Source organism: Seriola lalandi, unplaced genomic scaffold (genome assembly GCF_002814215.2).
Source record: "Seriola lalandi dorsalis isolate HSWRI2012SDOR001 ecotype SW California unplaced genomic scaffold, Sedor1 jcf7180002054907, whole genome shotgun sequence".
NCBI classification, from domain to species: domain Eukaryota; kingdom Metazoa; phylum Chordata; class Actinopteri; order Carangiformes; family Carangidae; genus Seriola; species Seriola lalandi.
Genome location: NW_019525459.1, coordinates 2,087,206 through 2,111,187, shown reverse-complemented (window position 1 = coordinate 2,111,187; position 23,982 = coordinate 2,087,206). Strand labels below are relative to the sequence as shown.

Genomic DNA, 23,982 nt, shown 5'->3' with positions numbered 1-23,982 from the left:
CATGACAGCAGAGGTCAGTCACAGGAGAGCAGAGGTCAGTCACAGGAGAGCAGAGGTCAGTCACAGGAGAGCAGAGGTCAGTCACATGACAGCAGAGGTCAGTCACATGACAGCAGAGGTCAGTCACAGGAGAGCAGAGGTCAGTCACATGACAGCAGAGGTCAGTCACAGGAGAGCAAAGGTCAGATGACAGCAGAGGTCAGTCACAGGAGAGCAGAGGTCAGATGACAGCAGAGGTCAGTCACAGGAGAGCAGAGGTCAGTCACATGACAGCAGAGGTCAGTCACAGGAGAGCAGAGGTCAGATGACAGCAGAGGTCAGTCATGTGGTCAATCAGGACAAAGTAATCCTAGTCACAAAAATAAGTCACTGTGACAAACCTCTTGGTTAGAAGTTACACACCTTGTGTATGAAGCTGTGTGAGTGTGAATGAACCTTCATGGAGCCCTTCCCACTAGAACAGTGTGTTTGTATTGTGGTGTATATACAGGTGAACAGGTGTTGGCTTTGTGACTCAGTTCATTCACAAGCTTCTGGTCAGTCCTCCAATAATCCTTCGAGCGTCATGTGACTATCTCTGTGCTCTGGGGATGTCCAAACTGAAATCTCAATAATCAGATGATTGGCATGAAATTTGATGAAGATATTCATGATGCTCAGAGGATGAATCCTACTATTATCACTACTCTGTGATCCCCTGACTTTTTTCTCTAGCGCCACCAACAGGTCAAAAATATTTTCAATAATCCATTGAAATATCTCAAGATCTACTGGATGGACTGGCTCAGGTATTCCCAGGTAATAAACATGCATGTTCCCCTGATGACATGTAAAAACGTTGGTGATCCTCATAGCGCCATCACCAGGTTCATGTTTTTATTTATTATGAAATGTAACGGGTCACTATGAGTTAGATTCATAGTGATATTCACAGTGAAAAGATGACTGGTTTATTAGAAGGGGTGCACGATTAATCAAAACTAGGGCTGGGACGATTATCCGACGTAATCGACGTTGTCGATTATAAAAATTATTCCACGTGGAATTTTAGTGTCGACGCGTCGTGTAAAACCACACAGGGTAAATGTTCATAGAACAAAACCGGATTTTAACTGGTTTACCCAGATACAAGCGCAGCGCACGGACTGGGACAACGCGGTGACGTAATTGAAGTCATTGACTACGTGAATTATTTGCGTCTGTGTAATCTAGTTGAACAACACGGCGGCGTCTACCAGCAGTACGACGGAGCGTGTGGAGCAACACGCGGCAAAAAAGGCTCGTACACGGTCCTCCAAAGTTTGGGAATACTTTAATCTTGACACCAACAGTGCGGTAGTCTGCAGACTCTGCAAAGTGCATCTGGCATATCACTCTAGCACGACAGTCATGCACGAGCACATAAAGAGGAAACACCCTGGTGCAGTGTGTGTGTGTTGGACGGGGCAAATTGTTATATTAAATGACTGGAAAATAATTGCAATAAAATTACTGTTAGGTTAATTAAAAAAAATCGTTAGATTAGTCAAATAATTGAAAAAATAATCGCTAGATTAATCGTTTAAAGAATAATCGTTTGGGACAGCCCTAATCAAAACATTATCAAAATGGCAATATGGCCTAGTGTAATATCCAAATCAATAACTGCTATTTACGATAAAGGTCAAATGTGTCACAACAGAGCATAAATGAAGCATTGAGGCCTACAAATCATGATCTCAGAAATAAAGGAACATGTTAGTTTGGTACAAGACCCAACAAAAATCACATCAACATTATTTTAAAAATGTTTTCACTGGAAGTGAAAATACAAAAATGGTCGTTCCAACTGAAATCATGACTTATATCACAACTGCGATATCTGACAAAATAATCCGAAAATGATTGTTTTTGCATATTGCTCAGGCCTATTTATGAGGTCAAGTTATTTGGTTGCATTACAGTATAAAAGTCTAACGAAAACAACTCTCGTCAGTTATTTCAGGTCCAAAATGATGATATTTCAGATTTTAATGAGTTTAAGATAGATGTTATAATTAGAAATCTGTGCGGGATGGTGCTGAACATCCTTGGACAGAGCAGGTGGGCTCGTGTCTTTCATCTCTGTCACTCTATTCACTCCCTCCACTATTTATCTCACAGACACACAGCATACAGATTCCTCTGTCACAATGAGAAGCATCAAATAGAACAACTTCTCTCCTCATATCTCCATCACTGAGGAACTGTTTATTATCACTAATGCTTCAGACGCTCTCTGACATCATGTGTACAAGACTCTGCTCAATGGATGATGTCAATCATCTACACCCAAGTCCCCCGCTTTCCTGCCCCTCCGGTCGACTTCCTAGCAACAGTCGCCAGGGCAGAGTCATCAGTATTCAGTAAGCGCCATGGTGAATGTGTGTGTAGCTGATGCTCCTCTGCTGGAGGGAGTGAATTAGTTACTATGGAGGCTGCTGATTTGCTGCTTACCAGGAGAAGGGAGGCAGAGGGGCCACAGGGAGGGTTTGGGGGCCGCTTTTAATCTCTTTCCTCCTCCTACATCTCCCTTTGCACACTCCATCTTCATTCCATCTATGTTATTACTTCCCATCTCTTCCTCTGTCTATTGTTCTTCCTACCCGATCCCCCCACTCCCTCAGCTGCTTAAGTTACATCCAGGGAGGTGTGTGACGGGCCCCAGCTCAGAGGGGATGTTTCAAGGTTGCAGATGTGTGGTAAACAATGTTGAGATTGGCTGATGCTGAAGCTCTCTTGAAGTGGAGATGAGGTACAGAACCCTTATACAACCCAAGATAAGAGAGATGAAGACATTATGTGCAGACATGTTCATACATGTGCTGGTTTAAACAGGCCTTTTCCCTGGGGCTCCATGTGGTCATTGATCACAGCGTGAAGGAAGCTTTATATGCAAACCGGCTCTGATCATGAAGCAAATGTCAGATTAGGGCGTCTTGACAAATGACCCTTCAGGAAATACGTGTCTCTAAACACGTGTACACACACACACACACACACACACACAGGTACATGGAGAAGCATACACACTGACTGCAATTGTGAGCTCAGTCTGTCTGAGACGTGGCCTCTGATGGCTGCCAGAGAGACTCATTGACCTTTAAAGTAATGCTGTACACTCATTATTCCACAGGGCAAGTGAGGGAGGAAGAGGAGCGGAGGAGCGGAGGTGTGGAGCCACTCTACACATGCAGGGTCAAGGGCGAGAGTGAATCATGCAGCCATTAAAAAGTTCCTTATACTTGGTTTTCTGTATTCCATCAGTAGAGTGTCAGTGCCTCAGGTACCGGCCCAGCTGACCCTGACCACAGCCGTGACCCACTCCAAGACTGGAGCATAAATATTTCTACCTCTGATGTCCAGAGGTTCAACACCTGCAACTTAAAACAGGTTCACACCAGAGTCAGACATGGCTACTCTATATCACCGGAGCTTACTGAAACAGTAACCTGCATAAATGATCATTTCACAGACAAGATACATGTATTAAGACGTCACATCTAAATATGCTGTGGACACCAGCTGGTAGTGTATCTATATACGTTTATACAGCTACATCCACACAGAGACTTCTCTTATATTAAAAAAGACAATGACAGTAATAACATATTATTCTAATGTTCTAAAATATGTAAAAACTGACCTAAACATTACGCAACCAAATAATATTCACCATCATTTCATATGTTTTTCAGAAAAAACACCAACAGAACCAACCGAGGTGGTGTTATTGGAAGTCATAATCTGCATATGTATGAGACTGTGAGTACAGAAAAGTACGGGAAGTTTCTATCATGACTTTCCATGATGCTGAGCTGTCAACACCCTGGATACTACATCCCCCCCAGATACAGCTACACAGTTTACTCTGAATAGAGCTACAACAAAAGCATCCAGTCAGCATCAGCTGTGTGTTGATGAGAGAGGTCAGAGGTCAGAGGAGAATGGACAGACTGGTTGGAGCTGACAGAAAGGCTAGAGTCACTCAGATAACCATTCTTACATCTTTGCTGAGCACAAAAGCTTCAGAGTGAACACGTCCAACCTTGAGGTGGATGGACTACAACACATCAAGTTCCACTTCGTGTCCCCAAGACCAGAAACCTGAGGCTGCAGTGGACACAGATTCACCAACACTGGACAGTTGAAGACCTGGTCTGAGGGATCTGGATTTGTGCTGAGGCAGCAGATGGTAGAGTCAGAGTCTGAATCCATGGACCAACCTGCCTTGTGTCAACAGTCCAGGCCTGTGGTGGTGGTGTGATGGTGTCTATCTATCAGTCTATCTGAGTATTGTTACTGACCATGTTCATCGCTTCATGGCCACAATTCACCTTCTTCTAATGGCTCCTTCCAGCAGGATAATGCTCCATGTGACAAACTGGTTTCATCAACATGACAGTGAGGTCCGTGAACTGATTGGCAGCAAATGATGTGATGCATCATGTCAACATGGAGCAGAGTCTCAGAGGAAAGTTTCAACATCTGGTGGATCCATGACATGAAGAACTGAAGAACTACCCAGTGTTAGTGTTCCCAGTAAAATGAGCACTGAGTGAACACTCTCTTCAAGAAAAGGTGACACCTGGAAACGGCTGCTTGGGTACATGAAGACAGAATTCCTCTAAAACTAATCAATAATGCAGTGATACAGACTCAATGGAACAATTCCCTCTGAGGACAGCTTCCTAACTGTGCGTGTGTGAGAGTGTTAATATGTGATAATGTATGCAGTGAATGGGAAGGATTGTGTGTGCATCACACATCTATACTTGAGAGACAAACGTGAGCGTGTTAGGCAGCGGTATCTCTGAGCAGCTGTGAAAGGTTCATTGAGTGCAGCTTTCAATCTTCAAGAGTAGAGCCTCTAGACGTCAGCCCGACAATACATGAGGTGGATTCAACCTCACTGCTGCTCACACGTTTGTTTCGGAAACAAAAGAGATGGTAGAGAGTCACAGCGCACAAAACGTTCCTCAAAGACTGAGAGAAGTCATGGATGCACATGACAATCCAGGAGGAAAGTGAGAGGCTGATGTAACATGTAACATAACAGCGCAACAAACATGAGTGTTCACATGAGTGATCCGTCCTGAACTGTGCAGGAGCTCTGGGGTCATTTTAAGAGACACATTGTAGCAATGTTCAGAGCAACATCGGTTTCCTGAAGTAGTGAAGTAGCTCTTTTTAGAGTTATATGTTGCTTTGAGATCTTTGATTTCCATGACTACAGCAGCACGTTGGAATGTATACGGGTGCTGTAGCACCCGGGTTCAATCGCCACTGCTTAAAGTCCCTATTGTAATTGCATTAACACAGGAGCCAGTCTGTTGTACTGTAGCAGCTGCAGGGCGTCAGACACAAAGTGACTGAAAATTAACTGACCCAACATGTTCCACCTCACTGGATCTCCACGTGCTACAAGCTTCAACGTCAGTTACCTCGGTGCTGTCAGACATGGTACCAGCAGGAGGGACGGCTCGGACTTAACAATTACAGAGCACACCACTCAGTTCTGATGCCCACGACTGCTCTGACAGAAGTACTGTCACAGAACATGAAAGATCATCAGTATGAAGACATGACACCTGTAAGTGAGTGAGGTTGACAGTGCGACCACTGATGGTCAGCTCACTGACTGACAGGAGACTTGTCAAACCAGTTCTGTCTCTACCAGCCGCAACAGCAAAGGTTGATGTGAAGGTTTCTGATGAAGTTGTACAGCAGAATCACAGAGGTGGCTTGGCTCATATGGAGGGCATCTTCTAGGACAAGCTGAGCAGCTCTATTGATTTTCAGTCACTGTGAGAGACAGGATCCACAGACATGGAGGGATGGTTGCAGGGAGCCACATGTGTAAAGATGTAGTGGTTTGCAAACAGCAACAATGCTGCGAGCCATAGAGTGAAGAGCGTTCAGACAGGTCACAGTGAGCATGACTCTCACTCCCATTCAAAAAAGTGACACATTTCTGTGTCAAGATCCAGAGTGCTAAAGATGCTGCCTCATGAGAAGTGACAGGACTAGATCAGGCAAGTCAGAGGTGTGACAGTGTCAGTCAGAGGCATCAGCCCGGCTACAGCATGGACCTCCACGTCAGCACTCACTGCTGCATCTCCACAGGCAGGGACAGAGGATGCAAACCCAGATACGGCACGTTCAACAAAGCATACGGTTTTACGGTCTGACTGTGCTGATAATTAGTGTATCAATTCGTGAGTTATGGCTGAAAACATGTTTTGTGACGTCACAATGACCTTGACCTGTGACCACCAAATTCAAATCAATTCATCCTTGAGTCAAGGGGATGTTTGTGAGGATGTCATCATGGAGGCCTTAAAACAGTTCCTACACAGCTCTGGATTCAGGTCTTCATTGAATGTGATCACTTGACGCAAAAGGATCCAGGAAGCACATGTTAGAGTTTTGTCCATGTGCCTTTTGTTTCACTCTCTTCACACATCACAGTCATTTTTACGAATATATTCATTTCTTAAACCTCACATCAGGTGACTGATGGTTTGGTCTCCTTGCAGCGACCCTGGACTAGATCAAACATGATGAATTTGTTTCTAAATGTTAAGCAGCAGAAGGGGGCAGCTGTTGGTCGATGTTTGTCCTAGCTGACGACTTAAAGGTGCTAAAAGGCCAGTGTTGAGAAAAGCACATAGGACCATCTCACAAGCTTAATTGAATTTCTGTGTGGATATGTGTGAGACTGCTCAGCTGGGTGGCATCGACAAGTCCTGCTACATCCCCTCAGTATCTCTCAGTCCATTTCACTGGTTCAGTGATGTCATGGATCCAGCATCGCCTGCTGTGCAACACTTAGATTTCAACTTCAAATCCTACAGAAACAGCAGCGGCTGTGGGTTCATGGAGAGAATAATCTACATCATATAAAGAGTCTAATTCACAACATAAACACATATCCTGTCCAAACTATAATGCATCTGAAAACTTATGACTGTTATCAATATCTAAATAAACTGTAAATAACTTTATTCAAAGTTTAGGTGACTGTTGACCTCATATGCCATAATAACTTAAGCCACCTCAGCTGTATGTAATTAACATTAATGCAGTGAGTTGGCCAAACTACTGAACAAGACCAGGTCAAAACCTAGTATCTGTCTGCACCATGTATGGTCAATGATTGAGGAGGTAGCTGAAAGCTGTTGTGGAGCCACTGTAAAAAACTGACATCATTGCATCATATCATCATTCAGTCTAGTGTCAGCTGGTTTCAGTCTGCAACAAGAAACTGCATCATTTATCATATTTTTCACGTAGAGACATGTTTGTGATTATTTTTGAAATATATTTGGAAATTAATTTACAGAAGGTAATCAATCCCAGTTTAAATCTCAATATTGGTCTAAAGAATTGAGAATATATATTTTTTCCTCAATTTGTTCCAAGAAAAATAAGATTTGCAATGTAATAACTCATGAAATGTGAGTTCAAAATGTACCTTCAGAAATCTTTTCATGTTTCTCTACGGTCTGTGTTTTTCTCATGAAATCCTGTCAAGGTGATTGGATAACTTTCCCTCTCTCTCCTCTTCCTCTGTTCCTCTCTCTTGACATTTCTGAATAAGTCTTCTCTGGATGAGCAGATTGAAAGACTGTTATTTTCCAAGGCACTATCTGTCTCACCAGACCATTTAAAGGATGGCAGGAAAGGAAAACTGTGAGGAAGAGAGGGAGGAAGAGTGATAGGCCAACCTCCAGACAATGTCATCTACCAAGGATTTAATATGAGGGGAATTTATAATTAGAGTGTGTCCCCAAACAGCCCTGAGGGAGGAGAGGTGGCTGTTTTTTCCCTGGTTTGGTTTCTGGACTGAAATAGGTGGAGAACGTAATGAAGGGCAGACATGTGCTGCTCATATATCATAGGGATAATTCTGTGATCATTTAAACTGTTGAGGACCAAAGTGGAAAATTCAACAGGATCAGGGTTCATAGAATGAACTGAGGTGAAGGTACAGGTTCATGTACTGGTTCTGGAACAGGGTACTGACATATTCAGGTTGGATCTAGACTGGTTTGAAATGTGTGTTGCAGGTCTGAGTTGGTTGTAAATGTTTATACTATTATTAAACATCAGATTTTACCATGAACCATTTCAGTATCAGGATTACTAATAACTGTATGCAGACTGATAATCCTGTCCTCTTCTAAACTCCACTCTCTCCTCTCCTGATCCACACACTGAAGCTTCATTTTATAAAACTGACTAGGATGAATAAACCCATTACATTAGTGTTTTAGCTGTTCTACTACCATGTAGTCCCACCTTATTCAAACTCTTTTTTAAGCAGGTTTTGTCAGCCAGGTGAGAGGCCACAGGTTTTGTCAGTGATTGGGTCTCCATTCATCAGACTGAGCAAGTTTTTCATGCCAGTTCACAAACGCTGTGTGATCTGAAAGGTGTGAATGAGTGACTCATCACTTGTGAAACAGTGATTCCAACCTCTTTGAAGCATGGTGAGGGGTTGCGCATCTGCTCCAGCATTGCCCATTTGACGGTGGCCTGCCGGATGTTGCCATCATATTCCCGTGAGCTCTGGGTGCCGCTGGGAGTACCACGGGAGCGTTCATACCCTGGTTCGTTGAAGTAGGGCTCAGCCACCAGGATGAGGGACTGCACCGACACTAGCACCTACAGCAGAGGGACAAAGGGAAGGATGGTTTAGGGCACTGAATGCTAAGAACTTCAATGATGTGTAGAGAGTGGCCTGGTTTGGTTTCCTCATTCCACCCTGATTCACTGGTGAATCACCCAGACATCCCCTCAGTGTCCTCGGTATCCAGAGCCTCTGAAATGATTTGGCAGTGGTGGACACTTGAGACAGAGTCTGACAAAGGCACAGAATATTTTGGCTCCATAAAGATATGTCCTTCAATATATTAACAGCCCGATTAATGACTGGGCCTGTCTCAAGGAGACTGAGGACATCCTCCTCCATCGGCCTGTCTGTTCCAAGCCACTACATTACCAACAATGACGATGTTGGGCTTGGAGGCCTGCCTGCTGGCCCCACCATGCTGGAGCTGGATCAAGTTGAAAATGGATCCCAGTGAACTTCAATTGACGTGATATGTTCGTCTTTAACTGGGTTTCTACATCTCAGAGCCAATATCCACCGCTTGACCACTTGATTCCAGCCCACTCCTTTGTCTCTTATTCACCCACCCCCTTTTTTCCATTATTGATCTGCAGCGTGCTAACTGGAATGATAATCAATGGAGATATCTCTATGCACTCTCCAAACCTGCAAATGAGGGAATTAGAAAAAAAAAAAAGAGGAGAGATCCATTTCCAAGGGCTCTGGCACACATGTTGTTGGATCAATACATATGGAAAATTAATGCAAATGTGTGCACAATACAACCAAATAATGCTGAGGGTGTGTCAACATGTTGTGTCAACATGTTGTGTTCATGAATTTGTGTGTTTATCCAAAAGCCTGTGCACCACTTTGGATATCCACACTGTCCAAGCCCTTAAGGCTTTAGATTAAGACTGTACAAAAAGCTTGGTTAGCAGAAATATCCCCTTACCCACAAAAATGAAACTATTATTGAACATTTCAACAACTCAGCTAAAAAGAATTAGTAAAAGTAAATACTTTGCCTGGAGTCAATGACAGTCTTATGAAAGGAGAAAAGGGGTAATGTAGTGGAAGGTGCTATTATCATGATTAAACTCCGACCGTGGCGTTGCAGTGTTCTGATTAATGGCGGCCATGTTTTAGGACTGATCATGCCCATTAATAATAGTAATGTCCCGCAAGGCTATTTAGCAAATTTAGTGTTGACAGTCAAAAAGTAGATGTGACTTCACCGTTTTTAACATTAATTAGCAAAGAATACATCAGGGTCGATTTGACTTCTGGTCCAAGAGGCTTTTTTGTAGAGCACAGTGAGCTGGACTTGTGTCTCACATTTCAGGTCAATCGGACCTATGGTGTGAGTGGCATGGCCTTTATAAGACTGAGTTATTGGGCTTAAATCTGCTGTGGTTCAGGAGGTACAGCAGGTCTTCCACTGATCAAAAGGTTGATCCCTGTTCCAGTCCACATGTCTAAGTGTCCTTGGACAAGATACTGATACTGAACCCCACATTTCCCCTGGATGAGTGTGTGTGTGAATGGGTGAATGTGCCATCATAAATCGCTTTGAATGGTCGATAAGATTAGAAAAGCTCTATATAAGTGCAGTCCATTTAATGGCTGATTGGCTGATGTTTCTTCGGAGGCACTGGCTCATCATCTCTAGTTATTGGGACATAAGGAGACACTGTTCACCAAGTTTCAGTATTGTAGCCTTTTTAGTTTTTGACATATTTATCATGTTTTATCATGTTTCGCTCATTCCCCATAGAAAACCAAAATCATAAAAAAATTCATATAAAATCCACTGTTACAGATATCTGCACCAAACATCATACCACCTGTCTCCTAAAAATGCTTAACATTTTAGCTTCGGAAACATGTTTCTAGCTGCAAGCGTGTATAAGTCATAACGGGACAAAAAAAAAAATAAGAAAAATAAAGAAAAATAACCAGAATATGCATTAAGAGAAAATGTGTGTGATTGCTGCAGCTGCTGAAGCTGCTGAGATGAGTGAGTAAAAACAGTTCACTAAAAAACAGATAGCATTTGGGCTAAAGTAGCAATTGAAGTCAACTGATTCTAACTTCAAGACGAGTGATGTGTGTGAACAGGCATAACCTGGAGGTTCAAATGATATTGGTTTGTGTTTGGTTTGATTAACACTGACACAGCAAAATAATAACCTGACTTTAAGAAGGATCCTTCATGTCAGCTGTCGAAATACAAAGCCCGTTAATACAGAGCTGCTGGCAGCGTAATGACAGGGCAGTGATAAACTGTAGCCTGTGACAGGGACTCAGAGAACAGTCCTGCTGATCTGCTCAGACAAGTGACTCCGTCATGATGGATCCTCACCTGTAAAAAGCTTGAGGTCTGTGGGTTCCATTTCTCCTCTGGTCTCCCGTGCCATGTGTTGAGGATACTTAAACATACCTGAATGCACACACACACACACAGACACACACACACAAGAAGGAAAAGAAAAAAAGAAATCAGCTCAGGAAAATGAAACTTCATCTTCAGGTGTTTGTATAATCATCGTTCCTCTCAATATGTAGTTTACATTTGTTTAACCTTAACATATACACTCAGTTGCTAGCTTATTAGCCACACCTAGCTCAAACTATTGCAGTCAAATGAAATAAATCCTTAAATAAAGTTCGGTTTTCTAGAAACTGTGAAAGTGTTGATTCAACTTCATGATCATTTTGGACGTTGTAGTTTGTGGTTCTGTTGGACTGTGTTGTATTTTACTCACAGGTTTTTTTAGTTAACCTTTAGTTAAGTAATAGTAGTAGTAGTAATATTGGAAAAACCATCATACATCCTTCCAGTTTCTGAATTGAAAGATACATATATAGAAATGGTGAAATATTCAAACTCTAGATTCATGGGTGTTTCCTTGTACAAAATAGAAATATTCTCCATGTCTTCATTTCATTGGTTTCTTTTGACACTTTAGGATTTAATGACAAATCCACTGACAGGTCATTAAGGTGAAGGTGTTTAGATCTTTTGATTTTAGGATCTTTTACCACTGCCTTTCATGCATTTTGGGAAGGCTTGTCAAAGCAAAGTCAAAGGTATTTTGCTTGTTAATGGTATAAAAATAAAAATATGCTTATAGAGTTGGAGGATGATTTATCTTTGTAGGCCAATGTTGAAGTTAGCATCACCCTGCTCCATTGTTGCCTCTGAGCCATAGTCCACAGTACTCCTTAACTTGGGCTTAATCAGACATTTATTTGCCTGTTTAAATATTTGCAGCTGCTTCAGATCACTGTTTATTACAACCTGTTAGCTCAAAAAGACCTCCACTCCTCAGCAACAAGCTGAGGATCTGCCATAGAGGATCTACCTCTGTCATCCACCCTCATCAGCTTTGCTGAATGGAGGCTTCTCTCTATCTCTACTACTGATGAGGGAAGTCCCATGTCTTTCTTATAGCAGTTGTCTGGGCTCATTATGGAAATACATGTGGACTGTCAGTTGCTGCCTAATGATCTGCAGCAGACTGGGTAAACCTTAGAACCTTAACCCCAACTCCTCAATGTACAGAAGCTATACATATTCAAACATGTATGAGGGAGGCGCCCTCAGGAGGGTTCATGTCCAAATGTCAAGTTTAAATAAAACTCTGACAGAGTTGTGAAGGTCTCAGATACATTGGGTTAATTTGACACTTAACGCCATGATGAGTGATTGATGGACAACCTGGCACCCACTCACTGTGAAGTCAGTGGAGATGTCGAGTTGGACTGTAAGTCAACATCTTTATTTTCACTTTCTTTATACGCACTGCATGCAGATATGTCTTCTCGTTATTTTCAGAAATGTCATCATTTGGATTTTTTCTACACAAGCTGCAAAAATATTTTCTTATAATGAAATTTAAAATTGAGTGTTAGCCTTGATGTCCACACGATTTCAACACAACAGTTATGAATGTGCAGAGCAGAGTGTCACTACACCTGAACCCTGTTTGTCTTCTCACCTACAGAAATATTCTATTTTCAATCATCATTTAGTCAAATTTAATTTTCCATGTGTGCTCATGATGTATGAAAATATTTAATTTAAGTCAAAATTAGCCAATACAAGGCAGATATGGAAACCTCCGATTGGTGTTTCATGTCTCCCTGTGGTTGTGTATTTAGTGATATCAATACATGCATAACCACCATAAAGTAGTGCTAGTTAGCTATGAAGTTGGCTGATATAAGTATAGCAGATTCTGAGATACTCTTTAAGAGAATTGTAATCAATGTGTAAACAGTTTATTTGGTGATAGCAATTTCTCTGAAATAAAAATACGTATGAATCAAAGCTATAAAATTGTCATTTTCTGTTAAATAATGTAGCTAAGTAGTGATGCTAACACCATCATAATAAATCTACCGTATATTGATGACAGAAATAACTGATATGGTAGAAAAAGTCTTTCTACCTTATCAATTATATGAAACCGTGCTCTTATGAAATTGACCATCATAAAGTCCATCTCCACTGAATCTCAATTAGAATCGAATGGATTTTGGATCACGAATTGAAATTGAAGTGCGATTCCAATTTTCAGTTTTATTTTCCAGTTTAGTTTCTCATTCAATCTCATTTTAATTATGATAGTGTTAAACTTTAGGAGCAAAGAGGAAATTATTTGTCAGAGGCATTTTTGATTTTTGATGCATGAATGAAAAAAAAAAAAAAAAGCATTTTATTATGAATAATTTAAAACTAATATTAAAGCTATCTCAAAAAGATGCTAAAAATAAATGATTTTTATATTGTCAACTGTAGACTTCCATACAGTGATACTACTGCACTAGAGAGGATAAGTCTGGTGTCTGAATATAGATAAAGTATATATACAGTGTGTGCAGATTATTCTCAGAGTCATAACTTGGTTCAACACTGAATTATGGGAAGTAGAGCTGTGAATTTTTTTTTATTTAATTACATTTACTCGACTGACAATATTAACATTAAGACTCACTTTCCCGTCATTGTAGAGGTTGGGGTTAAAGCGCACGCTGTGTCCACCAGTTGTCTCCAGATTGACCAGTGGAGGAGAGTTGGGATAGTCCTGGGGAAAATACACATCGAACTCGAAGCAGCCGTTGGCGTACGGGGTGTCGGCCGGCCCTGTGATGAGAACCTGTGAACACAGAGTGGAGCGGCTTTCATACAAACACTGTGAGGGGACAGCAATTAATCACAGCTGAAAGGGTTAATTAAAGAAAGCTGGATGCATTGATATAAGTAAATATGAATTAAACAAAGGGCACAATATTAATTGAGAAATGGTGCTGACTCTGTTTTAGGTTTTCATAACAACAACAATGTAATTAACAAACAGACTTAAGGGTGAAATTAGCAGCTGTCATCATCCTCATTGAGCTAAATCTAATTCAACTAAATGAGATTTGTTCATTAATCAAAGAACACAAGCAATTAAAACACAGCCCTGAACCTATACAGAAAACCAATAAAATAAAGCTGTAATATTATTTCTAATAGCAGGCAACTCAAAACCTCAGAGCATAATTACTGAAGAGACTTTGGGGATTTAAGGTTTAAGAATTGGCTGCAGAAAAATATTTTATTCACAAGCTGTGTGAGGAAATCAAACCTGTTGAACAAACAGGAAGCTGATACTGTGTTTATTAGTTTCATACTTTGGACAGGTAGAAATGTTCACGGCTGGTGCAGACCACACGTTAACTGCGACTGATCACAAATCTTAAACCAAACTCAGGTCAAGATTTTACAAACTCAGGACGGTGACATTGTGTCTTTGTATTTGGGGTATTCTGTTTGATCAGTGCATGAAGAATCTTTTACATAAAGACCCAGACTATTTATTCCACAGTCCCTTGCTTCCCTTCTTTCCTCATGCTCTCTCCTACTCTGGAGCATCAGGGATTTAACCAGTGACAGCCGCATTAACTGCAGCAGAACTAATCGGTAAGAGTGACTTGACTCAAAATTTAGACCAAACGAGGGAGGGGCGTGGACAAAGTCCAATTGCAAAAAAGGATAGTGTCCTTTTGTCCACAAACAAATTGTACTGAGTGAAATTTGACACTTGTTTGAGTGGAGACAGAGCTGGAGTTCTGCAACCAACCATCCAGACAGAGACAAGACACTGGATGTACAGTATGAAGGAAACAAGAAATACAGGAATACAGCACAGATGTGAACTGCCCTATGTTAAAACCACATAAGGAGCTGCGTAGGTGAGCACATGTTAGACACTCAGGTACGGAGGAGACAGGAGATACGATCCAGGAAGTCTCACCAGATACCAGAACACTGCACAGCCGTTTATAATATCATGAGATAGGATTTTACAGCTCCGAAACATCATACTGGTAACTACTCTATGTTTTATAGTGATGATGATGATGATGATGATGATGAAAAAGGAGTGTGTGCTCACACGTATCTGTTTAGCCACTGCAGTGTGTTACACTCGACAAAGGTTGAGCCAGGTTCTAGAGGACCACCTGTCTTTTGCTGGAGCCACTGAACTCACTTCATTCAAAACAATGAGAGGGCCTCAACACATCTTTACTATGACATCCTAGCACCTGTGAACACCTTAACTCACGTGACTCCAACAACTCATCAGAGGCCACGTGGACTAATGACAGTTCTATATAAGTTACTCACCTGGTTCACCTTTCCAGAAGAAGCTTTTTAGATAATAAGTCCAGTTGCCTTCTACCTAGTTAGCTTCTAGATCTCCTAAAGACCTGGACAGAGCAGGACTTCAAGAGATTACATTTCAGTGCTGTTGACCAATAACCAGTTGTCTTGATAGTGCTGGCTTCTGACGGGACAGAGAGCCAGAGTCCAAACAGAGGAAGCTATCAGAGCTTTTTAGTTGTGCTGCACCATTCAGAGTAGAAATTGTTCTACAGAAGATCAATGGTCTAACATGTAACTGGTTAACCCACCAGCTTCATCATTTCAGTCAACAAGATTCTGGCTCCAAGTGTTTTGCATTGATGAGTGAATGTCACTTTGTGGCGTGATTGCTGCTGAAGACCTGAACATCCAGACACAACACTGAAACTGTAACCTATCTCTGATTAGATATAATGTGTCTGCTGGGTTTGGGCACGTGAGCTATCCCTCCACAAACACCCTGTCTGTGCTGTAGAGATGGTCTAATACCAGGACAGGTGAATTTGAAGGACACCTGGCAGGTAGCCTGGAGGAAGATGTGTTGACCCAGGTCTAAACCACCACCTCGGTCTGCAGCACGGTTGTCAGGGTTTGTAACACTGAGATGACTCGGCAACTACACTTGCAAGATTTCTAGCGGGTGCTGGACACCGCTCATGCATTAAGTTTATTTTGACATGAACATTCAGATCCAACACTTCTGCTGCACTTCAGACCAAAGTCGGGTGAATCTGGTGTGGATGCAGGAATGAAAGCGACTGTGCCACTGTGACAGCAGCAGCACAGTAAATGCAGCAGACTGGGTGCTAATGGGCACTAATGTGAGGATGCAGTGGTGAGGTAAGCAGATGTAGTGACCCCTCACAGATCAGAGATTTCCACCTCACCAGTCCCTGTCCCTCTCTGTTGATGCTGTTCTTGGGGAAAGTTTATAGTGGTAGATTATGAACTTGTTGGTGTATCACAACAATGCAGTGCTGTGACAGGACTGTTGGCTGAGGACAAAGATCCTTCCTCTTATGCCCCAGTTTGTTAACAAAGCGGGTCTATATCAAGCATGGTTGGTCTGGTTTGTCATATTTACAGCCAGAATGTTTCTGATCTAATCATAAACACAAAGTGCAGTTATTAGATTATGTGTTTCTGTTGTGACTCTGACATTGTTGCTAGTATTCCACCGTTTTATTCAGTGTGTTCTTTTGCCAACACTCAGCAAATCAGATAAGGATTTTGACATTTAGCAGAGGAGACTCTGCCATTAGTCAACTTGTGGGGTGAAGTCATTTATTAAATGTCACTGGAGGAATGAGTAAGAGCCATCAACAACAGGCTGTGTGGCAGTGACACAGTACAACAGCCTTAATGAAGACATAAACACATAGATGTGCTCATTCACTCCTCAAACTAGTGGTTTCTATTGATCACAGGATACAAACCAAACGGAACTACCGCACTCAGTCTGATGACATCATAACAATGACAGTGGACAGTTATCGGAACCTGTTATTGATGCCTGAGTTGCACGGTGATACACTGAAAACCTGCTTCTCTTGGTTGCTTGTCTCTAGCTGTGTCAATTCAAGGGCCGCATCCTTCAGAGGACGTGGTCTCTGAAGGTGTGCTTCTTTGTAGCCATCGTAGACCACAAAGGCCGAACTGAAATGAGGCGGTCTGGTCTACACAGGATTTTCGCTTTGCGTCACCAGCTGTTCCCGCCCTTATTGTTTCATCGCAAAGCGTGGCTCCTGTCACCTAGCAACCTTGACAACAAGCAACTTTTTTTTCACAAAGACTTGAGGTTTTAAGGCCCTTGGTTTTAACGGTTGTACTGTTAGCTGTTGAACTGAGCTGAAACCCAGTACTTACCGGCGCAGTGAATCATGGGATAGGTTGGACCATGTAGGATCCACTAGTTGCCTTCACTCCCACACTACTGATTCACATCAGCTTCTCAGAGGGTCATGCTGTGGTGTCAGGCCTCATACAGTAGAGAAGTACTTGAAGTGGAACTTTACCTTCATGATGTCAAGTCTCTCTTCATCACAGCGAACGAAAACGCTGGACGAGGATGACAGGGGCAGAGAGGTGGACAGGGTGACGGCCTCCTGGGCAAGGCGGCGGGATCGGGCTGCGCTGTTTGTATCGCTGGCGTTCTTCACCTGAGACATGTAGTGGTAGTTGACCTTGAACATGAGCTTCCCGTCCTCATCCTCTGAGACCATTTCAAAGGTGTCTGGACAGAGAGAAGACAACTTGTCATTACTGCCTGTAATACTGTCATTGTGCCTGTTGGTTACATAAATACCAAATCCAGCTGCAATTCAATCAAGAAGAAATGCAAGATGGAAAAGGCATGTGAAGCTCTCAGTACACTAACTATACTGACAGTGTGCATGTTTTCAACAAAACTCCTCTGTCTGATTGAATTACAGTTTAAATTCAGTGTGTTTGTTACTGTTAAAGTCTCTTCGGACAACATGTCCACTTGTGTGTGATTGTACTGGCCTTACTACATGATTAACCAGTACTAGCATACTAGCAAGTCACTTCTCTTATTTCTTGGCTGAAACATTGACAGTCATACATTCTGTCAATAACTTTTCTAAACTTTGCTCCCTGTTCTAACTGCTCTGTGGGGATGCAAGTTCAAAGACACTAATGTTATAGTGCAGCCCTCACTCTCTACAGTTTCTCAATTCTGTCTGCAAAGTGAAACAACACTGTTTACACTCTTGTCACTCGTGATTACTTCAGACATCAAGCTGCTCCTAAGTTGATCGCAACACAGCAAAACCAGCGTAATTAATCATGACATGGCTGGACGGAGAGTGATGGACAAGACAAAAAGGACGAGCAGGATGAGGATGTAGCCTGAGTCTGCTTCCCCTTCAGGGCTCTGGCATGAAAGCATTATGGGTAATATCAAACAGAGAAGTGTGTGGATGTGGGGAAAAGAGGAACTCTACAGAGGGATTTTGGGTCATGTATGCATGTGGAGTAAAACCAAAAGCATGAGCAGCATCAACAAGATATATGTATATAAATGTGCACGCACACACAAACACACATTGACATATAAACTCACCAAACTGCAGCTTCTTCATGACAGCTACATATTTCTCTTCTAGAGAGCGGAGGATGGAGAGGGGCTTGGGCCGGCTCGACACCTTCCTTGAAGACTCCACCAGCTTCCTCTCTGGAGCAAAGATCATGAAGAGCAGTGTGAATAAAGCGCATGCATGTACACAAATAAGCACTACAGAAAGCCTGTGACCATCTTAACTAAACCTGTGGAAGTGATGGATTAATTACTTCTATGTAAAACATGCTTTATGTTACACAACCCTGATCTGGACCAGTGGAAAAACTGATTTAAAATTTCAAACTAACCTGCTGTTTCTTCCTTCATAATAACACTCAGCATGTTCAAGATAAAGTGTGTCACATCCCCACTAATTCTACATGTCAATAAAGAATAATTATGATTCATTATAATTTGGATCAACAGAGTAATTTCTGAGATCTTGGAACACAGTGACATCAAACTAGGTATGAAACAGGACCAGTGAGGCATTAGACTGTGTAAACAAACAAAATGTCTGTGTTAATAAGTGAATGGATATAAAGGATATAAAGATATATATATATTATACATGTATTATTCTAAGTTATTTTTTGGGCATTTTATGCCTTTATTAGCTGCAGTGGAGACAGGGAGAAATGCGGAGAGAGAGAGAGATGCAGCAAATGGTCTGGCTAGCCAGGAATCGAACTGGGGACTCGCTGCTCAGGGTATTTGAGCCCATGTGCTATAAGCCTTAACCGTTTGGCCATCAGCTCGCCCTGTAATCTAAACAATTGACCTCTTATTTTTTTACCATTTTGGAATAAAATATAGGAAATGATAAGCAGACTTGGAATTGATTAAATTCAAACGATTTCCTGCCCTGGAAGCATAAGGGCGTGTGTCCAGGAGTATTTTTCTGAGCACCAGTATATGTTTTCAATTGTTGCCAATGAGGAGAAAGTGTGAGAGAAAAATCTGCTGCATCCAGATTCCTTTTTCAGAGTTCTGCTGTTTTTGTGTTTCTACTTGACAATCTTCAGAAAGGACCTGGTCATCCCTGTAGCTTCTTTTCAGACAACCAATCAGATGGAGCAGTACTCGTCACCCTGGTAACCAAGACCATGGAGGAGAAGCTTGTTCTGGCTGTTTCTGTCTATTCTGAGCCGTCTGATATATTAGCAGGTTGGTCGGACACTGAAGTGTTGTGCTTTTATCAATAATGTCAAACAAAGAGTAATAAGAGGCAAGAGGAAACGCTCGTTTGTCATACAAGAGGGACGTAATTTGTTGTCAAGATATTGTTGTCATAGAAGAAAATCCCATGTATAGTGTTTTTTTTTTTATGAAGCGCTCCCCAACGACCTGCCAGAGAAAAACAGTGTGTGAAAACGTGGACTAAGACGCTGCTGATGTCATGTATTTGGGCTGTTGTTTTGGGACAGGTACATCGATATGTCAGAGGAACACTTCTGGATCAATAATTTCCTGCTCCTGTCTGATCATGAGCCTCTGTATTAAAGAACATGATTATACATCTGTCAGGGTCTAATGCTGCACACTTTACAACTCTATGATATATGACTGCCAAGGCCTTGATAATATGGATTTCTTTATGAGGAGTGACATGACATTGATCTTTATCTGTATTCAAGTGATTAGTCAGATGGTGTTTATGTGGAGGGAGCTGGAGGAAAAGGGCAGGTGGGGGATAATTAACATTGTGTACCATGTAGCAACAAAGTAATGGGGAAGGTGTAATGTTTCATCATGCGGAGGACACTGATGGTGATACTTTAATGTGACTAATGGCTAACAAGAAGATTTTCCTTTCTTTATGTCCCCATACAAAAACAAGTGAAGACAGCTGCTTTGCCCTTTACAATCCTTCAGTGTCTGAATCCTGTGACAAAGTTAGAACAGACTGTTCATCTCTACACAGGAAAAGTGGCCAGTTTTCAAAACAAGACCTCAGGTTTACACAGTCCATGAAGAACCACGGATATCAAATTACAAGAGACGCAGAGATCAGTCAGGGCGCGATGTACCACCTCACGTGATCTCATGGAGAAGCCATGGATGGAGAGACACAATCAACACAGGCTGTCTTCAGTGAGATTTTAACTGTCAGTTTTAATATCTGTCTTTAACAGCTAGTATGCTAGCTAATGTTAACCTCAAGGTCGGGAGTATTAACTGTTGTTTGATAACAGCATCAGCTGCTCTGGGATCGATGCAATCATAATTGTATTCATCCAGATTTTAAATCCTAAATATTACATGTTTAATATTAATTGGGGTGTCCCCAGTGCAGGAGGTTTCAGACTGGATCTGTGAAGCACTGGGCCAAGCATCAGAACCCATCAAGGTCCTGGACCAGGTTTGTGATTGTTGGGAGAGGTGAATTGTGGTTAAATCAGCCCAGTAGGTTGTAGTATGCTGAGTTTAACCTGTAGCTTTAGATTGTTGGTCAATAACCTCCTTGATGAAGATTAAATTGTTGTGTTCAGTCAGTCACGGCTGAGGGAATTGAGACCTTCTGATTAACTAAACATAGAGAGGGTTTTAAAAGGTCCAATGTATTTCTAACTTTATGTTTAGCTTTATTCCCTGGGGATTTCACTGTCAGAGGAAGAGCTAAAGAGAAATCCATTCATTTCTCTATTAATGCTTGACATTATGGTGATTTTACTGCAGTATTTATTTCACACAAAATGTCTTCATCTTATTTATACATTAATTTACTCCTACTGATACATAATGTAGAAACAGCTACAGGTAAAACTGCGACTATGATTGCATGAGCTGCTGAAACTGAAATAAAAACACACATGTATGTTGTATACATACCCTGGTTGGCCTGCCGCAGGCTTGTTGTGGCAGTGTATACTATTTCAGCCGTCCTCTGGATGTCAGGGACCAGCAGAGTCAAACCCTCAGGCTCTGGATCTGAGCTTTCAGTCTTCACCACACCTTTACTCTTATCTTTCTTTGACCTGCAACATACAAATATACTTTCAGTCACAATGGAGAACTGGCTGTTGTTTGAAAGCTCAGTTAAAGGAATCTGTAGCAGTGTTTGCATCACATATTAAATGTGGAGTTGTTGTGGTAGAAGAGAAGTCTGTTCAAACTCCGTGTAAGAATGAAACAGGTCGTACCAAACTTAATCTCCATTCAAGCATGATTTATTTCACCGTCGCCTGTGTTGGTCAGTGATGTTAATCCCATCCAGGGATCCAATATAAAGACAGAAAACAATCAAGACCACAAAAACTCATCAAATGTGCTTCTGTAATGTAACCCATATTCTTTCATGTTTTGGATAATTGGAGCCATTCAGAGTATGTTGAACCAGCTGCTGATTTCTCCAGCGCCCTCTGGAGAAGCTGTAGTCCTTCTCCTTTGTCCTCGGCCTGTATTCACAAAGCATTTTATCTTACCACTAAGAGTACTCCTAAGTCACGCTTAAACTTTTTAACTAAAAGTTTTCTCCTAAATCCTCTTCACAAAGCTGCTGAGACCAACTTTTACTAAGGAAAAGTGAAAACTCCTAAATTAAGAGTGCGACTCCATTGCTATGGCTGACGTCAATTTTCATGGATGAGCTCCCTCGTGGTTGCCGTGATATTTTCACTCTCTTTTTTTTTTTTTTTACTTGAACTTTTATTGGGTTTTCTTTTTCAAATGGAAAAAATGAGATGGTACATTTGACTTATATACTGATGCAGATACGTAAACAAAGTGAAAAAGAAAGAGAGAGAAAGAAAAGAAGAAAAAAAAGGAAGGGGGAGGGTCTAGAGAATGGGCTGAACATAAATCTAGTTCAAGCCATCCATACAATACAGCAATACATAAAGTACATGAAGGAAATGGATGGTTTACTTTACTTTGGGAGTATGACTAAGGATTCTCGATTTTATATAATCCAACAGGAGTAAAATATGTTCTGTGCACGAAAATTATAATTTATCATTTTTATTCTTGACCGATTCAGATACTTTGTAAAGTGTTTTCCATACATGATCCCATGCTACAGTTTCCAAGGATATCCCTAAGTCGGTTTCCCAATTTCTGTGAATTGCATTCCAATTGTCTCCTGATGCTTTGTTCACTAATTTATATAATTTGGACACATTTGTCCTTCATTTTGACCATTAATCGTAGTTTGGACTCAATATCTGTCAACCTGGGTATGACTATAGCTCTCCCTAGATATTTGGTCAGTTGTGATCTTATTTGCATATATTTTTAAAAAAATCCTTATTTTGAACAACATATGTAGCTTTAAGCTGGAGCAAAGGTTTTCAATTTTCTGTCATGTGGGTTTCTCATATCATGTACTTAATGGCAGCGAGCATTTAAAGGTAAAGCCTCAGATCTATCCCAATTAATTTTATATTGATGTAGCTCCAAACTCCCTCAGAGTATATTTAAGGGATGTTGGAGAATCTGATAATGTTAGGAGAATATCATCTGCAAAAATGAAAGTCTGCATCTCTGTTACTGGAGCTGCAATTGATTTAATATCGTGGTTTTCTCTAATTAGTATGGCCAAACGTTCTAATGACAAAACAAGTAATGTAGGACTCAAAGGGCACCCCTAAGGTGTCCCTCGCCTAAACTCAAATGACTCAGAGATTATGCTATTGGTAGTTATTCTGGCTTTATGAATTAAGTATATCAATGAAATGCCATTTATAAAATTTGGACCAAACCCAAATTAGTTCTATGTTTTGAGAAGATATGACCATTCAATACAGTCAAATGCCTTTTCAGCGTCCAGACACACCGCTATTGTTGGTTCATCTGTTGTATTGCTGTAATGCATTTTATGAATCAGTATTCTCATACTGTCTGCAGTTTGTCTGGACCTTACAAAACCAATTTCATCAATGTGAATGAGTAGGTAGGATTTCATCTAATCTTCTAGCAAAAATGTTTGCGTATATTTTCCTTTCTGAATTAAGAAGTGAGATAGGGCAATATCTTCCACACTCTAAGGGGTCATTATTAGGTTTCAGTAGGACTGTGATAATGGAAAAATGTGTTGAGTCAGGTAGATATCCATTTTCCTTGGCCTCATTGAAAACCTTTTGCTGTTTATCAACTAATTTGGATGATAAAGTTTTATAGAAATTTATACTGAACTCATCATTGCCAGGGGCTTTACCATTGGCCAGTTTGTTGATGGCAGCCAAAATCTCTGCTTGAGAAATTTCAAGATTTTCTCTATCTTCAGTGGATAGAGTAGGCAAATTTATTTTACTAAAAAATACCTCCAAATCATCCAGTGATGGGTTCACTTCTGAAGGGTACAGTTTTTTTTTTATAATATTCTTTGAATCTCTTATTGATGTCTTGAGGGGATTTTAATATTTCCCCATTTTATGATTTAATTGCAGGAAAAGGAGGAGAAGTCCTTGCCTTTTGAAGCCTATGGGCTAACAGTTTTCACTACATTGCCGTGATGGGGTACAGCCCTAATTGAAGTTAGAAACGTCAAATCCACCAAGTACTGAAAAAACAAGTAGGCCTATTAGAATTTTGTTGGGAGGCGGAGGTGGCCTCAACCCATTACCT

General features: G+C 41.2%; 1 protein-coding gene across 8 annotated transcripts in view; it reads right to left on the bottom strand.

The window, feature by feature from the left end:
* birc6 (baculoviral IAP repeat containing 6) overlaps positions 1-23,982 on the bottom strand; it is a 124,225-nt gene that overhangs the window by 5,473 nt on the left and 94,770 nt on the right. For all 8 annotated transcript variants that reach the window (XM_087169700.1, XM_087169703.1, XM_087169705.1 and 5 more), the window contains exons 66-71: positions 21,250-21,395; positions 18,421-18,531; positions 17,351-17,568; positions 13,639-13,800; positions 11,001-11,078; positions 8,500-8,688 (exon numbers count right to left, since the gene is read on the bottom strand). In XM_087169700.1, coding sequence (XP_087025826.1) covers positions 8,500-8,688; positions 11,001-11,078; positions 13,639-13,800; positions 17,351-17,568; positions 18,421-18,531; positions 21,250-21,395 — 904 coding nt within the window. The remainder of the gene's footprint in view (positions 1-8,499; positions 8,689-11,000; positions 11,079-13,638; positions 13,801-17,350; positions 17,569-18,420; positions 18,532-21,249; positions 21,396-23,982) is intronic.